This window comes from Tamandua tetradactyla, chromosome 1, assembly GCF_023851605.1.
Source record: "Tamandua tetradactyla isolate mTamTet1 chromosome 1, mTamTet1.pri, whole genome shotgun sequence".
Taxonomy (NCBI): Eukaryota; Metazoa; Chordata; class Mammalia; order Pilosa; family Myrmecophagidae; genus Tamandua; species Tamandua tetradactyla.
Window position 1 is genome coordinate 187,860,962 of NC_135327.1, and position 17,010 is coordinate 187,877,971.

The 17,010-nt window shown below is 35.7% G+C and overlaps 1 protein-coding gene across 1 annotated transcript; it reads left to right on the top strand.

Annotated features, from left to right (window-relative positions):
* The first annotated feature begins 13,696 nt into the window (after positions 1-13,696).
* On the top strand, positions 13,697-14,629 carry LOC143687647 (olfactory receptor 2A14-like). Its single transcript, XM_077164800.1, has one exon. The coding sequence runs from the start codon at positions 13,697-13,699 to the stop codon at positions 14,627-14,629; it is 933 nt and encodes a 310-aa protein (XP_077020915.1).
* The last annotated feature ends 2,381 nt before the right edge of the window (positions 14,630-17,010 follow it).

Here is a 17,010-nt window from a genome sequence, read left to right on the forward strand (position 1 = left end):
CATTCTTCAGGATAGACTATGTGTTCGGTCACAAATCAAGTATCAATAAATTTAAAAATATCAAAACCATACAATGTATCTTTTCCCATCACAATAGAATAACAAAGGGAGAAATGAAAATGAACAAATATGTGCAAACTAAACAACATGAAAAACAATAGTTCAAAGAAGAAATCATAAGGGAAATTTAGGAAACATCTAGAAGCAAATGAGTATGAAAATACAATATACCAATTCCTGTGGGATATAGCAAAGGCAGTCCTAAAAAGGAAATTTATTGCTCTAAATGTTTACATTTAAAGAGAAGAAAGATCTCAAATCAAAGATCTTACCTCATAATGGGAGAACCTAGACAAAACAGAGCAAGCTACACACAAAGCAAACAGAGGGAAAGAAATAGTTTAGAGTGGAGATACATTTTAAAAAGAAATGAAATGAAAAGGGCGGCAATAATTATGACCTTACACAAATAAAATGTATTATTGGAGGATACTATGAACAGCATTGTGCCAACAGATTAGATAATCTCGATGAAATGGACACAATTTCTAGATACAAACAAACTACCTACACTGACAAGATAAAATAGAAGATCGTAACTGAACCATAATAAGGAAAAAGATTGAATGAGAATTTAAAACTTCCTAATAAATAAAAGCCCAGGAGCAGAAGACTTCATTGGAAAATTTTACTAAACATTCAAAGAAGAATTAGCATCTGTCCTGTTCAAACACAATAAAGTGAAGAGAAGTGAACATTTTCTAAATCATATTGTGAGACCAACATCACCCAAATACTAAAGCCAGATAAAGATTCCACAAGAAAAGAAAATCACTGACCAATATGATAGATAGATAGATAGACAGATGCGAAAGTCCTCATTAATATACTAGCAAACGGAATCAAACAACATATTAAAGGAATTATATAGCATGATCAAGTGGTACTTATCCTAAGAATACAAGGATGGTTCCACATATAAATATCGATTAATGTAATGCACATTAATAGAATGAAGAAATAAAACCAAAATACTATCATTTAAAGTGATTTTAAAAGGCATTTGACAAAATCCAGCACTCCTCCTTGATAAAAATACTGAGAAAACTAGAAACAGGCAGAAATTTCCTCAACTTGAGAAACAGCATATATGACAACACACAACTAGCATCACACTCATTGATGAAAGACTTAATGCTTTTTCTCTAAGGTCAGGAACAAAACAAGGATCCCAACTGTCCCAACTGTTATTCAATATTGTACTGGAATTTCTAACCAAATAAAGAAAAGAAAAAGAAAAAACAAACAGCAAGAAAAAAAAAAGACACACAAATCAGAAAGGAAGAATTAAAAATTTCTGCATGTGCAGATGGTATGATTTTATATAGAGAGTATTCAGGCACAACCACAAGAAAATCTGATAGACCTAAAAGTTCAGGGTACAAGATCAATGTGCAAAAATCAGTAGTGTTTCTACAAATGACAGTGAGCAATCTGAAGAAGAAATTAAGAAAAAATATTCCATATACCATGGAAACTATAAGAATCAATTATCAGGGATTAAATTTAACCAAAAAAGTAAAAGACTTGTACATGGAAAACCCAAAATATTGCTGAAAGGAATCAAAGCAGACCTAAATCAAAGGATATTCCATGTTCATGGAATGGGAGACTGAATATTGTTAACACGAAAATTCTACCCTAAGTGATTTTTTAGTTTCGAGCAATTCCAATCAAAACTCCAAATGCTTTTTTTGCATTAATGGGAAACCCAATCATAAAATTTATATGGTAGGGTAAAAGGACTCAAATAGCCAATACTATCTTGAAAATGAACAGAATTGGAGGACTCATACTTTCCAATTTTAAAACTTCTTACAAAGTTATAGTAATCAAAACAATATGGTACTGGCACAATGAAAGACAGAGAGACCAATGGAATTGAATGGAGAGTTCATAAATAAGCCTTTGCATCATGACCAATTTATGTTTGACAGGGGTGCTAAGTCCACTCAATTGGGAATGAATAACCTTTTCAACAAATGGTGCTGGCAAGATTGGGTAACCTTTTCCAAAAGATAAATATGGACCACTACCACACACCATGTATAATAATTAACAAAAAATGTATCAAAAACCTAAATATAAGAACCCAAACTATAAAACTTCTTAAAAAAAAAAAAGAAAAAGAACACAGGGAAGAGTATTCAGAACCTTGTGTTAGCAATGTTTTCTCAGAATTTACAACAAAATAATAAATAGATAAATGGTATCATATCAAAATTAAAAACTTGTGTGCATCCAAGGACTTGGACTTTATCATGAAAGTAAACCGAAAACCTAAAGATTCAGAGAATATATTAGGAAATCACGAATCCAATAAGGGTTTAATTTCCACAATATTTAAAGAAATTCTGCAACTCAACAGCAAAAAGACAAAAACACAATTAAAAATGGGCAAAAACTTGATAAACAGTTCCCTAAAGATAGTTTACAAATGTCGATAAAACACATATAAACATATGCAACATGATTAGTCATTAGAGAAATGTAAATCAAACCCCCAAAAGATACTTCACACCCACTAAGATAGTTCTTATTAAAAATAGGAAAATAACAAGTGTGAGAGAGGGCATGGAAAAATAGAAACGCTCCTTCATTGTTTGTAGAATCATAAAATGATCCAGCCTCTGAGAAAACAGTTTGGCAGTTCCTCAGAAAGTAAAGTATATGATTTTTCTAGGTATATCCAAAAGAATTTAAAGCAGGGTCTTAAACAGTGTACAACAATATTTATAGCTGCATTTTTCACAATTGCCAAAAGATGGAAGGAACCCAAATATCCATCAACAGATGAATGGATAAACACAATGTAGTACAGACACAGGATGGAATATTATGCAGCCTTAAAAAGAATGAAATTCTGATACATGCAGCCACATGGATGAACCCTGAAGACATCATGTGAAGAGAAATAAGTCAAATACCTTGGCTTTGGGAGAATCTGTTACTTTTAAAGGTTGCCATAATTGTCTTCACAGAACAAACCACGTGACTGTCTATAAATAACAACCTCTCATCTACCTTTGGTGGACTGTAGAGAATATGGATTTGGATCATGTAGTTCATGATATCTGCCTCAGGTTTATTTCCCTTGAGTATTTGAAAATCTGAGTGGATACAGTGTGGTGCCAATAATGGCTCTGCCCATTCCTTAGAACTTTCCTCCAAGGAGAGACAAATGCAATCATCGCTCTCCTCCCGAGAGAAGAATCAGGGATGTTTTCACCCCCTCAGGGAGAATGTAAATACACAAAATGTCTTATGATCCTTCTGGGAATTTGAATTCTCAATAGAAACTCAAGAATATTTTTCTTCACCTGATTCTAAAATGAGATCTATGCTCCTGGGGGTTCACAGCAAAAGCAGTGAATGTTCCTGTAGCTGAGATTGATTTCTCCGAAGCCTGATAGAGGGAGGACAACACTATACCAACCTTAAAGGTACATTTTTACCTCCATGGGATTTATTCTAGGTCAAAATCGATTGCTGAGGGAAAGTCCAATGCGAACATCTGCTTGTATGAAACATGTTCATTTGTGCTGGATCATTGTTTTCAGTATGGGTAGATGAAATAGGTCAAATGGCAGCAAGATTGACATGGCTATGTGGAAAGGATGAGTTTCCTGGGTGGTCTTTCCCCCCTGACTCAAGGTATGTCTTCCTGATACATGGAATAAACACTTAACTCTCCCTCTGGCCTATACTAGGTAGGGGGAAGGGTTCCTTTCACCCCTCAGCAAATCCCTTACCATCACCTTCCAAAGTGATGGGATGATAGTGTTTGACCTACCAGAACTATTACTATGAGAAGGGGATCAGAGAACATATGGCTTAATATCCAGACATTGTCTCTGGATAAGTCTCTGAAATAGTCAAACTAGTGAAAGCACCTTATATATTAGCAAACTTAAATAAAAATATTGATGTCCAGAAAAACCTCTGATCAGTAGAAAACTAAATTCTAGTAGCAGTTGTACTAGTCTTTTCCTTACTGAAAAATATGAGGTCAGTTTGTCATATAGTTGTTTCCTTTTGGAACTCTCCCAGATTGTCATCCTATCCTGAGAATTATCAGACAAAAAAATATAGGATAGAATCAGTGTCAATATTTTTGAAAAGGGTTGGAATAATATAAAGCTCCACAGCTCAAGAACCATTCTGAATTAACAGAACTCTCTTTGGAGAATGGCTCACGCAGCCCATGTAAACTTTGACTTTCTGAGCTGCTATTGTTTTATTGCTATTGGTAAGTGTCATTGTCAGGTTCACATGTCAACTTGGTCAAGTGGTGGTGATTGCACATCTGTACTGATTTGCTATAACTCATCTAACTATACAGTTAAAATGCTCCAAATGTGAGATAGGCTCTGCCAATTTTCCACAGGAGAGCAGAACTTTGGTTACAACTTTTAATAAGAATTTAATAAGGCAAGTTTGGGGAGCACAGGGTGTAAGACCAGAAGAAAGAATAACTAAAAACCACTATATGTGCCTATGCTCAGAACTCATTCTTCTTCATTCAGCAAATTCTTTTTGAACACCAACTATGTACTAGGGGGTTTAAAGGGTAGGGAATATGTGTGATATGCTTCTGTTTGGAGCCAGGGACCCTTTTTGGAATGGCTGACTTGGGAGAAGTCCAGAGAAACACAAGATGAGGGCCCTAGCAGGAGACCAGTGACATGGGGTTGAGGGGAAGGAGAATCCCCCGAACACAGACTGCTTGCTAAATTGGCCCTACTTCCCTGATTGCCTTTGCCCAGTGAGAAGGAGGCTTAAGACTGGAGCAGATTCTTCAGGGAGCATTCTAGACATATAAAAATATGTCATTTTACCTGCTTTGTTTGTGCATGGTGGTAAAATTATGGTAGAATGGGTCATATCAGCCAGCGTGGGAATGTTTCCTTTGTTGCTTCACAATGAATTCCCTGTTATTCAGGCAGGATTACATGGGGCTTTGACATTTTATCTCAATGCAGTGTTAATGCTTTACATATAATCTAGGACACTCTCTCATAGAACGGTGGAATGGATTCTTGAAAACTCAATTACGGTGCCAACTAGGTGGCAATACCTTGAAAGGCTGGGGTAATGTGCTCCAGGAAGCTGTATATGCTCTGAATCAGTGTCCATTGTATGGTGCTGTTTCTCCCATAGCCAGGATCCAGGGTCCAGGAACCAAGGGGTGGAAATGGGAGTGGTACCACTCACTATTACCCCTAGTGATCTACTAGCTAAATTTTTGCTTCCTGTTTCTGCGACCCTGAGCTGTGTTGGTCTATAGGTTTCAGTTCCAAAATGGGGAGTGCTTCCACTAGGAGAAACAACAATAATTCCATTGAACTGGAGTCTAAGACTGTCACCTGGTCACTTTGGGCTACTTATGTCACTGGATCAACAAGACAAGAGGGGGATTACATTATTGTCTGGGGTGATTGACCCTATCAGGGGGAAGTAGGATTGCAACTACATAATAGAGTCAAAGAAGAGTTTTCTTGGAATATAGGAGATCCCCTAGGGCATCGTTTAGTACTACCATGCCCTGTGTTTAAAATTAATGGAAAACTGCAACATCCCAATCCAGGCAGGACTGTCAATGGCTCTGAAACTTCAGGAATGAAGGTTTGGGTTAACCCCCCTGGCAAAGAACCAAGGCCAGCTGAAGTGCTTGCTGAGGGTAAAGGGAACATGGAATGGGTAGTGGAAGAAGGTAGTGATAAATACGGACTTCGACCACGTGGTCAGTTACAGAAACAAGTACTGTAATGCTGTTTTGTTCCTGTTATACTATTTAAGTTGTAAGATGTCAAGTTTAAGAATGAATATTACCCAAGGATTTGCACCCTACTCTGGAGAGATTTAATGTGTTTCCAGTTATATGCAAGACGGTTGAGTATTGTTAGGTGAAAGAAAAAATGTTTTTTATTGTTTTTTTTATTTAGAAATTAAGTATGGTTTAAGGTGGTATGTATAGCTGCCAACTTGACAAGGGGTGGAGTGTCATGGTCAGATTCATGTGTCAACTTGGCCAAGTGGTGGTACCTGTTTGGTTGGGAAGTGTCGGCCTGTCTGTTGCAATGAGGACATTTCATAGAATTAAATCGTGATCATGTAAGCTGCATCCACACCTTATTCCATTTGTTATCAGCCAAGAGGCATGTCTTCTGCAATAAATGATGCTTAATGTAATCATTGGAAGCCTTTTAAGGAGGATTCAGAAGAGACAGGCTCTCTTCCTGTTTCGGCTGGTGAGCCTCCCCTGTGGACTTCATCCAGACCCTCATCTGAATCCTCAGCTTCACAGCCCACCTTGTGGATTTTGGACTCTGCGTTTCTGTGGTCAGGTGAAACACTTTTATATATAATTTTGTATTTGCGAGTGTTCCCCTTTGATTCTGTTTCTCTAAAGAACCCTAACTAATACAGTAAGATTAAACTTTAGGCATTGCTATTATATTTTCTTTGTTATTCCATTGTTTTAACTGCTTAACAGTGCTTATCTTCAATTTCCTTTCTTAATGTTGCTTATTTTTTAACAGCAAAATGTAAAGGATGGTAATGAAGATGAGGATAAAATAATTTATTAATTCAGGAAGGGAAATCAAAATAAAACACCAAGATGCAAATGCTCCTACTGGGTACAAATAAATTGAGTTAGCTTTAACAATATTATTATACTTAGTGTTCAGAGATTTAATGTATTTCAATCATTGCTTACGGTATCCAACTGTATGTAAGTTGAACTTCACAATATTGATCTTATAATCCCCCACTTTGTACACTATAGCAATAGTCTCTAATTGTAGCAAAAATTAGTTTCACAAGCTTAATGTATATTTATATAGAAACCTCCCATTGACAGTCATATTTATTGGAATGAGAGGATCTAACACTTCCTCTCTCTGTCTTATTCATGTCACTGCTTTTACAGTGCCACTGCCTACACCTAATTGATATTTCCTATTAGGCTGACAATTTTCAAAAGTTCCAAATGCTACCCCATGTGTCTTTCAGGCTACTTTTAAGGTTATTTTACCTTCCTCTGAAATAATTCTTTCATAGAGTACTTATCCTGAAATTGTATTCTTGAATAAGCATGAATTAAAGTAGGTACAAGAGAGGATATTAGTTTGTCAGGGCCACTATAAGAAATTATCTCAAACTTGGTGGCTTAAAATAAATAGAAATTTATTCTTTCACAATTATGGAGGCTAGAAGTCAAAAATCCATCAGGGCTCTAAATAATCACCCCAGGGGCTCTAGTAGAGAATCCATTCTTTTCCTCTCCAATTTCTGGCAAGCATTGTCATTTCCTGGCTCGTAACCACCTCTGTCTCTCCTCCATCTTCCTTTCTGTGTGTACTCTCCTTAGTCTGTCTTAAATCTCCCTCTGCTTTTCTTTTACAAGGACAGCTGTTACCAGATTTAGGAACAATCTGGATAACCCAGAATTATCTCATTTTATGATTCTCAATTTAATCATAGTTGACCCTTTGTCCAAATAAGTTAATTGTCACAGGTTGTAAGAATTAGGGGGTACATATATATATGGGGGGGATGGAATTCCACCCACCATGGGTATCAATATATATGTGTTGACATTTTCTCTATAGTGATAATATAGTCCATATGATCATGCTATTCATACAGATCCTCTACAAACATTATTTTTTAAATTATTCATATTATTTATATAATTGTCAAAAAAAAGAATTTTTAAAATGATTATATTCTAATCTTTAACTTTTTTTCTACTAAAGCAGAATTTATTCCTGGTCAGTAGATAGAAACTGGCAAGTAGAAGATTCTAAAAGTGAGCTAAACTGAACTTAAATATTGAACTGACAATGACATTCATCTATTTAACAAATATTGCCTTACTGCCTGTTTTACCTATTCTGAATCTAATTATTATAAGAGACATAACAATGTATAAAGCATAATATCCAACTACAAGGTTTAACTGGTTAAAGGGGCATCTCCATTTAAATAAATAGAATTTTGCTTCAACTTCCCCACCCCACCCCCCACCCATCTTTGATTTTTATTTTCAGGATTAAACAGATCTTACTAGTGAGGCTATCACTGTTTTTCTAGTGTTATTAACCAAATCTATAAAAGCTTCCCCATATGAGTCTACTCTAATTCCCTAGAGTGGAGTAGACTCTCCTTATATGCTGCCTGTCACCTAGACTTTTAACAAGATCAAGCTAATTTCCACTTTGTTCTTTATGTGTGGTTAAAGACATAAAAGGAAATCCCTCAAGTTAAGTGGGTTATAACTCTATGTTCTCTGAGCTATTTCTACAAGAATATCCTTGAGGGTAGTGGATAAGCAAGGTGCATAATCACTCTATTACTTTTGAATGACACATATGTGTTTTCCAACTCAATATATGCATGCTTGCCTGGGAATTTACGTTGTCTTAAACCTAATATCCTCCTGATATGCTGATGATATTCTCTTCATTTATTTTTTTATTACTGAATCCATCTTACATTCATGAACATTAAAAAATGATAGCAGTAGGGTGGGCCACGGTGGCTCAGCAGACAGTTCTCACCTGCCATGCCAGAGACCCGGGTTCACTTCCTGATCCCTACCCATGCAAATTTAAAAAACAAACAAACAAAAAAAGACTACCCCTCACTTAAAAAAAAAATGATAGCAATTAAAAGTATGAATTAAAGTTATAACCATCATTTTAAGAGATCTAACTCTTGATTTTATGGGAATACATTGTTCTGTAGAAACTTGGCTGTGGCCATGTGTGATTAAAGGACATTGTTTTTACATAGCATTTTGTTTTTAAGTGCTACACATATTGATTTTTTTTTAAATATTGTTTAGCTTGTAATTCCTTTACATGTAAAGATAATACTTCCAATGCAACATAAGTAGAAGAGTGGAGTAACTACAGATGTAAATCAGGAAACAGGAATACTACTCAGCCAGAAGCTGGAATTGAGAAGAAAACATTCGATTAGATGCAAAATGTGAAGTTTGTATCCCTCAATCTGTTGTTCTTAATTATGTAGGTTTAAAGACAACTGGAAAGGAAATCCTGAAGAGTGGTGCTGGCCTTCCAAGTAGACCCATCTGGTGCCAGGGCAACAGGAAACGTAGACAAATGTCCCATAAACTATGTCAGCTTCTTTGGATTAAAAGGTAGGTAGCTCAGGGTTGCAGGCAGAATAAGAAGGAGTATTTCATAACGGAAATTAAGTAACAACATAATAAAGGTCAAGTTGTACTTAAGTTTTGTAGAGTCTTAATTCCCATTTGATATTTTTCTTCTTTTGATATCTAATTTTAAACTGAGAGAAGAATAAACCAAAAGAAGTTGATTTTACCCAGGCTTAGACAGAAGTATTAAAAGGGGATGAAAATCCCTCTGGGAGTCATAATAGAATCATCCAAATGAATACAATGGCACAAAGGAAACATGAACTTGGTACTTAAGAGTCACGACTACTTAGTTAGACACCCTTTCCTCCTGGGAAATTTCTTCACTCAAGCTTTCATGTGGTTGAGTAATAAGCTTCAATATCTGTTTGTTTGTTTTTGCATGGCTTGATTTTCACACATATATAGACAGATAAATAAAAATTATTCATAGATACATAAAAAGATTGATTGATTTGCCTTGAGCACTTCCATGTCTCAGAATTTAATATAAGGAATTCATAAAAATACAAAAATATATATGTAAGAAAATTAATCAGTGCAGCATTCTATTGTACACAACTTAATGAGAAGGAAATATATTGAAAAAGTTAAATATCTAGATTTGAGGAAATAATACACAGCTATTCAAATTATATTGCAGAGAAATAGTTCGACATGAAAAATATTCAAAAAATGTTTCTAAATTAAAGATGTAAACAAACAATAGTTTCATATAATTTTAAAAATAAATTACATATATTAAAGAGGAAACTGTCAGGATCACTCTTGGAATATACTATTTCTATTAGTAAGAAGGCTGATTTGAAATGACTTTCTCTAAGAAAGATCCCTGGACTAGTGGGTGGCTAAAGTCCCTGTCAGTTCTGATCCTGCTTTTTGAGGAAATGTTTTTTTTTGCAGTTGTCATTCTTTTGGTTTTTAACTTCAGGTCCCCAGAAATTCCATTCAAGATTAGAAAATAAAAATGGCACTGACAAATATTCCCTGTATGACCAAGGTCACTTTTCTTAACTTGTGCATCAACAGAATGTTGCTTTGCTTGTGGTTTACTTTCCAATATGGTGAATACTATAATAATTTTCACCCTGATTTAAGATCCATTGCTAATTTAGTCAAGAGAGGATCTTGATCTTTTCTATGTCAGGACAATTCAGAAAAAAGAAGTAATATGAAATGAGATTTTCACTTTCCCCTTTATTATAAAGGATTAACTCTTTCACAATGTAGTGACGTTTTTGTTTTTGAAGCTCTATGAAAATCTACTTAGATAAGAGATTCTACTTAGAACTTGATTATCTTGAGTATTATCCTCAAGAAGAGCATCAATATGTGCAATTTGGTTTCTATATTATATTGTGGCTTTTTCTAAAATGGAAATTTCCTGTTCCCCCAAGCCCCCCAGATAATCTTTTTCCTTTTTTTTTTTTCGCATGGGCAGGCACTGGGAATTGAACCTGGGTCTCAGGCATGGCAGGCAAGAATTCTGCCAATGAGCCACTATTGCACTGCCCGCATGATATTATTAAAGAAACAATTCAAGTAAAATTGAAGTTGTTGCATAATCCTACTCTCTCAAGATAATCAACGTAAAAGTTGTTCTCTTTAGGAATTATCGGTGATAAAAGTTTCATGTTTAGTTTACAGAATTCTGATAAATATATATATACAAAAAAGACAAATGTGTATAAATATATTTATATTTCAAAATAAATGAGATCATATTAATCACACATATGCATAGACTTCATATGGAGATTTTTACATAAAGATCTAGACTGTCATTTTTAATTGGTACTTGGTATTCTGTGTTATAGAAGTAGGAAAGAAAAATTTATTTAACCCATCCCCAACAGATGAACTTCTCTGTCCATTTTAAATTTTTTGTAATATTAATAAAGTTCCGACATTTTATTCACAATGATTCAGATATTAACTTTATTATTGTTCCCCAGAACGCACCAAGTCCATCCTGGCCAGCAACTTTGCATTTACTGCATTTACTGCAAGAAACAGTGCTTCTCTGGTCCTTCTCAGTGTTGACTCATTGCATAGCCCACTCTATCTAAAGGAGTCTCTCCCTCAAACCAAGTACTCTTCCAGTACTTTACTCTGTTCATTTCCTTCCTAGTACTTTTTACAATTGTCAAATATCTTGTTTATGTATTTGTTTACTCCTGTGTCTCAGGAGTGATACTTAGCCATGCCCTTTCCCTGGTCCAAGTTTGGAAAAAATAAATAAATAGACACAGGAATCAGATAAACAGAAAAGCAAATATGTGTATGATTAGTGAGGTTTATTAGGAAATACAGTTCATATCTTTCACAAAATTTCTCCCAAAATTAAAATTACAACCACAAGCCCAACCCACTGCCAATTTGGATAGAGCATGACCCTATAACACTTCATATCCAAAAAAGTAGAGATACATATGACAAATAAAAGATACATGTGACCAGGAATATCCTCAATTCCCTTTTCCTGTTTTACAAGTCATATGAATTAGGGGACAGACAGAGGCAGGAATAGTTTCAAGTGTCTCCATTAAGGAGTATAGAGGTTCCCTCCCCTAGATGAAAATGTGGAATTGGCAAAGATTATAACTGATAATACTTAGTATTGATAACCATGTGAGAAAGAGGCTTACGACTCAGAAAGTTTCAGTGGAAAATGAAACTAGTAGAAATTTTATGGTGGGAAAGCTGGCAAAACACATCAAAAGCTTTGAAATGTCTTTATCTTTAGAATCTGAAAATCATCTGCAGAAATATCCTGAAGACTCATGATTACAGGCAAAATTTGCATGGAAAAATATTTCTCTGCTGAATATTGATGCTACTGAGTATTGAGAAATTGGAAGCAAGAATTTTCTAACATTAAGAAATTAAATTAATTATGACAATAGAATATTTGGTGGTTATAAATAACATCAGTAGAATATTATTTTGACACATGGGAAAGCATTCATTACATTAGGAAAAAATCTAGGCTTAAAAACAGTTGATATAATAGAATTCCATTTTATCATACATATCTGAAGCTGTAAGTTTTTATTGGCAAGAAAGCAATGAAGTTTTTTTTAAAATACTGTTTCATTTGAAACTTTAACCTTATTAAAAAATACAAATAGTTCTCAAGCTGTATCTGGAATAACTGTGAAGTAAATGTAAAGAGAAGGCATCTGGTCACAAGGTGCCTAAAAGAGATGGGGCCACTTCTCCTTTTTGATCCTCAGAGCCCCTCTGCAGTCTGGACAGATGAGGATACCTCCCACAAAGGGATCCCTAGAAAAAAATAACCAACTGGTGGGCTAACTGATCCCATTCTCTGTAACCCATTCGGAATTCATCAGAACAGAAATGGGCTGCTAGCCTTATAATAAGTGATGAGGAAGAAGGTTTTCATTAGATTTAAAGGTGAAGAGAATTGCCAAAGCTGGGAAGAAAAGAAGTGGACAAAAGATTCTGTCATAGCCAAAAGTAAGATGAGCTCTGAAATTTGTGACTATATCAAGTTCTAAAAAGAAAAGATCCAAACAAAAATGTAATCACTGTTAAAGTAAATTAGTTTTCCCTAAGTCTCATACATTAAAATTGCAGATATGTCATGTTCAGTTCTATTAAAGATAAGATGTACACTTGTGTTCATTGCATGTAGCCACAGAATTCTCTCACCTTTTGCTTAAATTTTAGTATCAAGTGCTGACAAAGAGCAAATAAAAATCTCAAGGTAAAATTACAATTACTAGAAATGGAAAAGAGGTATAAAATAAGCTTCCAGGGAGAGGTAGTGAGCTGCTGAAAAGAGGGACCTAGATACTTTAAAAGAAACTGCAAAATTGAGAAATTATTTAGAAGGGATTTCAAATCTGAAAAGGGATTTTCAGATCTAATGTAGAAAATGAGTAAAAGTGAATGGTTATGTGAGCAGTACATGAAGAACAGAGGGCCCTGATCACTACATATTTTGAACCAAGAGGGCAAGCAAGCCCAGGAAATGAAATCATCTCTATTACAGGCATTATGTCCAGGTCTCATCCTTCATCTAACTACATTTATAATTAAGACTTGCACTCTGAAGCAAAAGTCAGAGTAATTGAATTCTCCAAAACAGCTACGTGGAGACATGCACACATTTGTTTTCCTATTATACAGGATGTTTATTTAATATTCATATAATAATGCTTATATAATAAAATTATCTTGTATCTTATTATAGTATATGATTATTCCTATTATTTCTTTGATTACAAGGTGAATTACTTGTCATCTTTGTCACAAAATTCATCTATGATTTTGATGAATCATAGAAAAGTCATCAAAAGTGATGGATTTCTAAATGCTCACTCTGTTTTCTGCCTTCAGTAAATGATTTGTGTGTTCAATTGCTCTTTGGTGCTCATCATCTGGTAACCATCATAGACTTGTGATCTTTGCCACAGGAGAATGAAAGGCAACCAGACATGGATTAACGAAGTCTCCCTACTGGGATTTCAGGTGGATCCAGCACTGGAGTTTTTCCTCTTTGGAATTTTCTCTCTATTCTACGCCCTCACTCTGCTGGGCAATGGGGTCATTGTGGGGCTCATCTGCCTGGACTCCAGATTGCACAATCCGATGTACTTCTTCCTCTCACATCTGGCCATCGTTGACATGTCCTATGCTTCAAACAATGTCCCTAAGATGCTGACAAATCTTGTGAATCAGAAAAGAACCATCTCCTTTGTTCCATGCATAATGCAGACTTTTTTGTATTTGGCTTTTGCTCACACAGAGTGCCTGATTTTGGTGGTGATGTCCTATGATAGGTACGTGGCGATCTGCCACCCCCTCCATTATTCTGTCATCATGAGCTGGAGAGTGTGCACCATCCTGGCTGTCGCTACTTGGGCGTTTAGCTTCCTCTTGGCCCTGGTCCATGTGGTTCTCATCCTGAGGCTGCCCTTCTGTGGGCCTCGAACAATCAATCACTTCTTCTGTGAAATCCTGTCTGTCCTCAAGTTGGCCTGTGCTGACACGAGACTCAACCAACTCGTCATCTTTGCAGCCTGTGTGTTTATCTTAGTGGGGCCTCTCTGCTTGGTGCTGGTCTCCTACACCCGCATCCTGGTGTCCATCCTGAGGATCCAGTCCGGGGAGGGACGCAGAAAGGCCTTCTCCACCTGCTCCTCCCACCTCTGCGTGGTCGGGCTCTTCTTTGGCAGTGCCATTGTCATGTACATGGCCCCCAAGTCCCGCCATCCTGAGGAACAGCAGAAGATCCTTTCCCTGTTTTATAGTCTTTTCAACCCTATGTTGAACCCCCTCATCTATAGCTTGAGGAATGCAGAGGTGAAAAGTGCCTTAAAGAGAGTGCTGTGCAAAGAGAGGCCGACATGACAAACATCAAAAAGCTGCATGGAATGAGGGGATTTGCTGCCTATGAAATGAAGAAGTTAGAATTTTTGTACCCTGTGCTAGAATAAGTATGTCTTTAAAATGTTATGTTATAGATCCAAAACTAAAAACTCAAAATATAAATCCTCTGGGAAATTAAAATAATGTGGGGAGCTTGGTATTTTTGTGAACTTACATTCACAGAGAAGTCTCTGAAATCATTAGATGTAAAATTTGAAGAACTGTTAGGTATTAACCACTTCCCATCAGAGTCACTGTGGAGCAAGTTATTACTACAGTGTTGTGGGAATGAGAGATCAAGGCAAACAGAAACTTTGGCAAATGATCCCTTTATTACTTGCACAGAATAAAGAGTCAAGAAAGGACAAATAATCTCCTTGTCACTTACACTGCACAATGAGTCCAAAAAAGCAAGGAAAGAAAAGATGTCCTAGCACAGACAACCTTCTGGGTTGGCTGAGAAGTCCTCCCAGTTAGGGTCCTAGATGGGAGCTGCACACACCCCATTTTACACCAGAGAAAAGAGACAAATCTATTACTATTTTATCCACCTTGTAGAAGAGGGGTCCCTGTGATTGAAAATTCCTGCCTTGATTAGCGTCTGGGGCTGCTTGTTCCAGGTTTCCAGTTTCAGGTCTGGCCATACCTTTTCATTAGACTCAACACCACCACCAGGTTTTGGAATAGCATATAATAGAAAAGGAGGTGGGGTATATGCTTAGTGTGCATTTGCGACATCCTCAGAGAAGGAGGTGTGGTCAGTGAGAGCTGTGAAATGGCCACTTAATGGATGTTTGTGCTTTCCTTAACAGACACCATTTGGAAACCAAAAAATATGCAAATCACAGACCAAGTGATAATAATACCTCTCTATAAATCCAGTAATTGAATTTTAACAAGTATATATAAAGAACTCCTTCAAACTAATACTAAAAAAATGAAAAACAACCCAATTTTATAAAATTGTCCTAGCACATGAATAGGCACTTCTTGAAATAAATACAAATAGTTTACAAACACATAAAATAGTGCTTACCATACATTAATGACCAAGAAAATATAAATTAAAGCCACAATAAGATACTATTTTATACACACTGGAATGGCTAAAATTTTAAATGGAATAGTGATTATTGGAATTCTTGGAAATGCAATGCCAATAGTTGGGAAGCATTCAATATGAGTAAAGTTTCTATCCAGAATAGCTAAGTCACATTCAGTTAATAAGATATTATATATCTTCTATATCTTCTATATCAGAGGCTACTTTATGTAAAAAAAAATTGTCGGCTATTCCATCTCTGCCACAACAATTTAATTCTGGTGAAAGCACCCACAGAAATATGTAAATGAGTGAGTGTAGGTAACTTCCAATAAAACTAACTACAAAATAGGCAATTGAGACCATTGAGCTCATCGGCAGTGGTTTGCTGGCACCTGTTCCTGCTTTAGAAGCTACTCTAGTTCCTACTGATGTCAAGTCAAAGGTCCTCACTGGATGGATTATGAGAACTAACTCACATGATTAGATCTGTTTAAGGAAGCAACTTGGAAACCCCTTGAGAGCTACTTGAGAGTGAGTTTTTACCTCCCCTGAAAACTTCTTAAATATATCATATCTTAATAGCCTATAGACTATAAATATTCATGGTTGATCATCAAATTTAGAAAATGAGAGTAGACCTCCAGACTGGCCATCACTAATTTGTACTTGAGACCCTATAATAAGAGCATATTAGTAAAGACTGCGGATTTGGAACATAAACAATCCAATAAAAACAAGCAGAGACATTTCATACGTTAAGTTTCAATAGTATATTTATTAGAATCAGAGATTTTTAGTTGTTTTATTTTTCAGCCACTTTATTAGAAGCATTTTATACATTTATTTTTAAATAGTTTTATTTTTAATTATGTATCCACATTATCATCTCAGACTGGGTTACCAAGAAATATACTTCTTGACCATCAAACGGTAACAGAAAATAATTTTGCAGGAAAGAGAATATCAGAAAGACATATTCCCAATATCAACATTTTAGTACACATTGAAATTGTTATAACAGGTACATCTTTACCAGGTAAAGAAAGGAATTATGTAGACTAACAGCTCATGAGAATTAAAAAACTGAGACTTCATATGATATTCAGAGCCTAAGTTATGTTATTTTCAATTAACTCAGCACATTCTTAATCTCTATGGCTTTATAGAGAAAAGCCCTGAAATAAAAAGCATTGAACAATAGTATTTGTTATTGTTTCTTCTCCCTTTCTTGGTTCTTCTCAGCCAATTTAAGAATGAACCTGCTCATTACTAGCCTTCATACCACTGCACACTAATCTCTCAGTTTTGACCAGTTCTG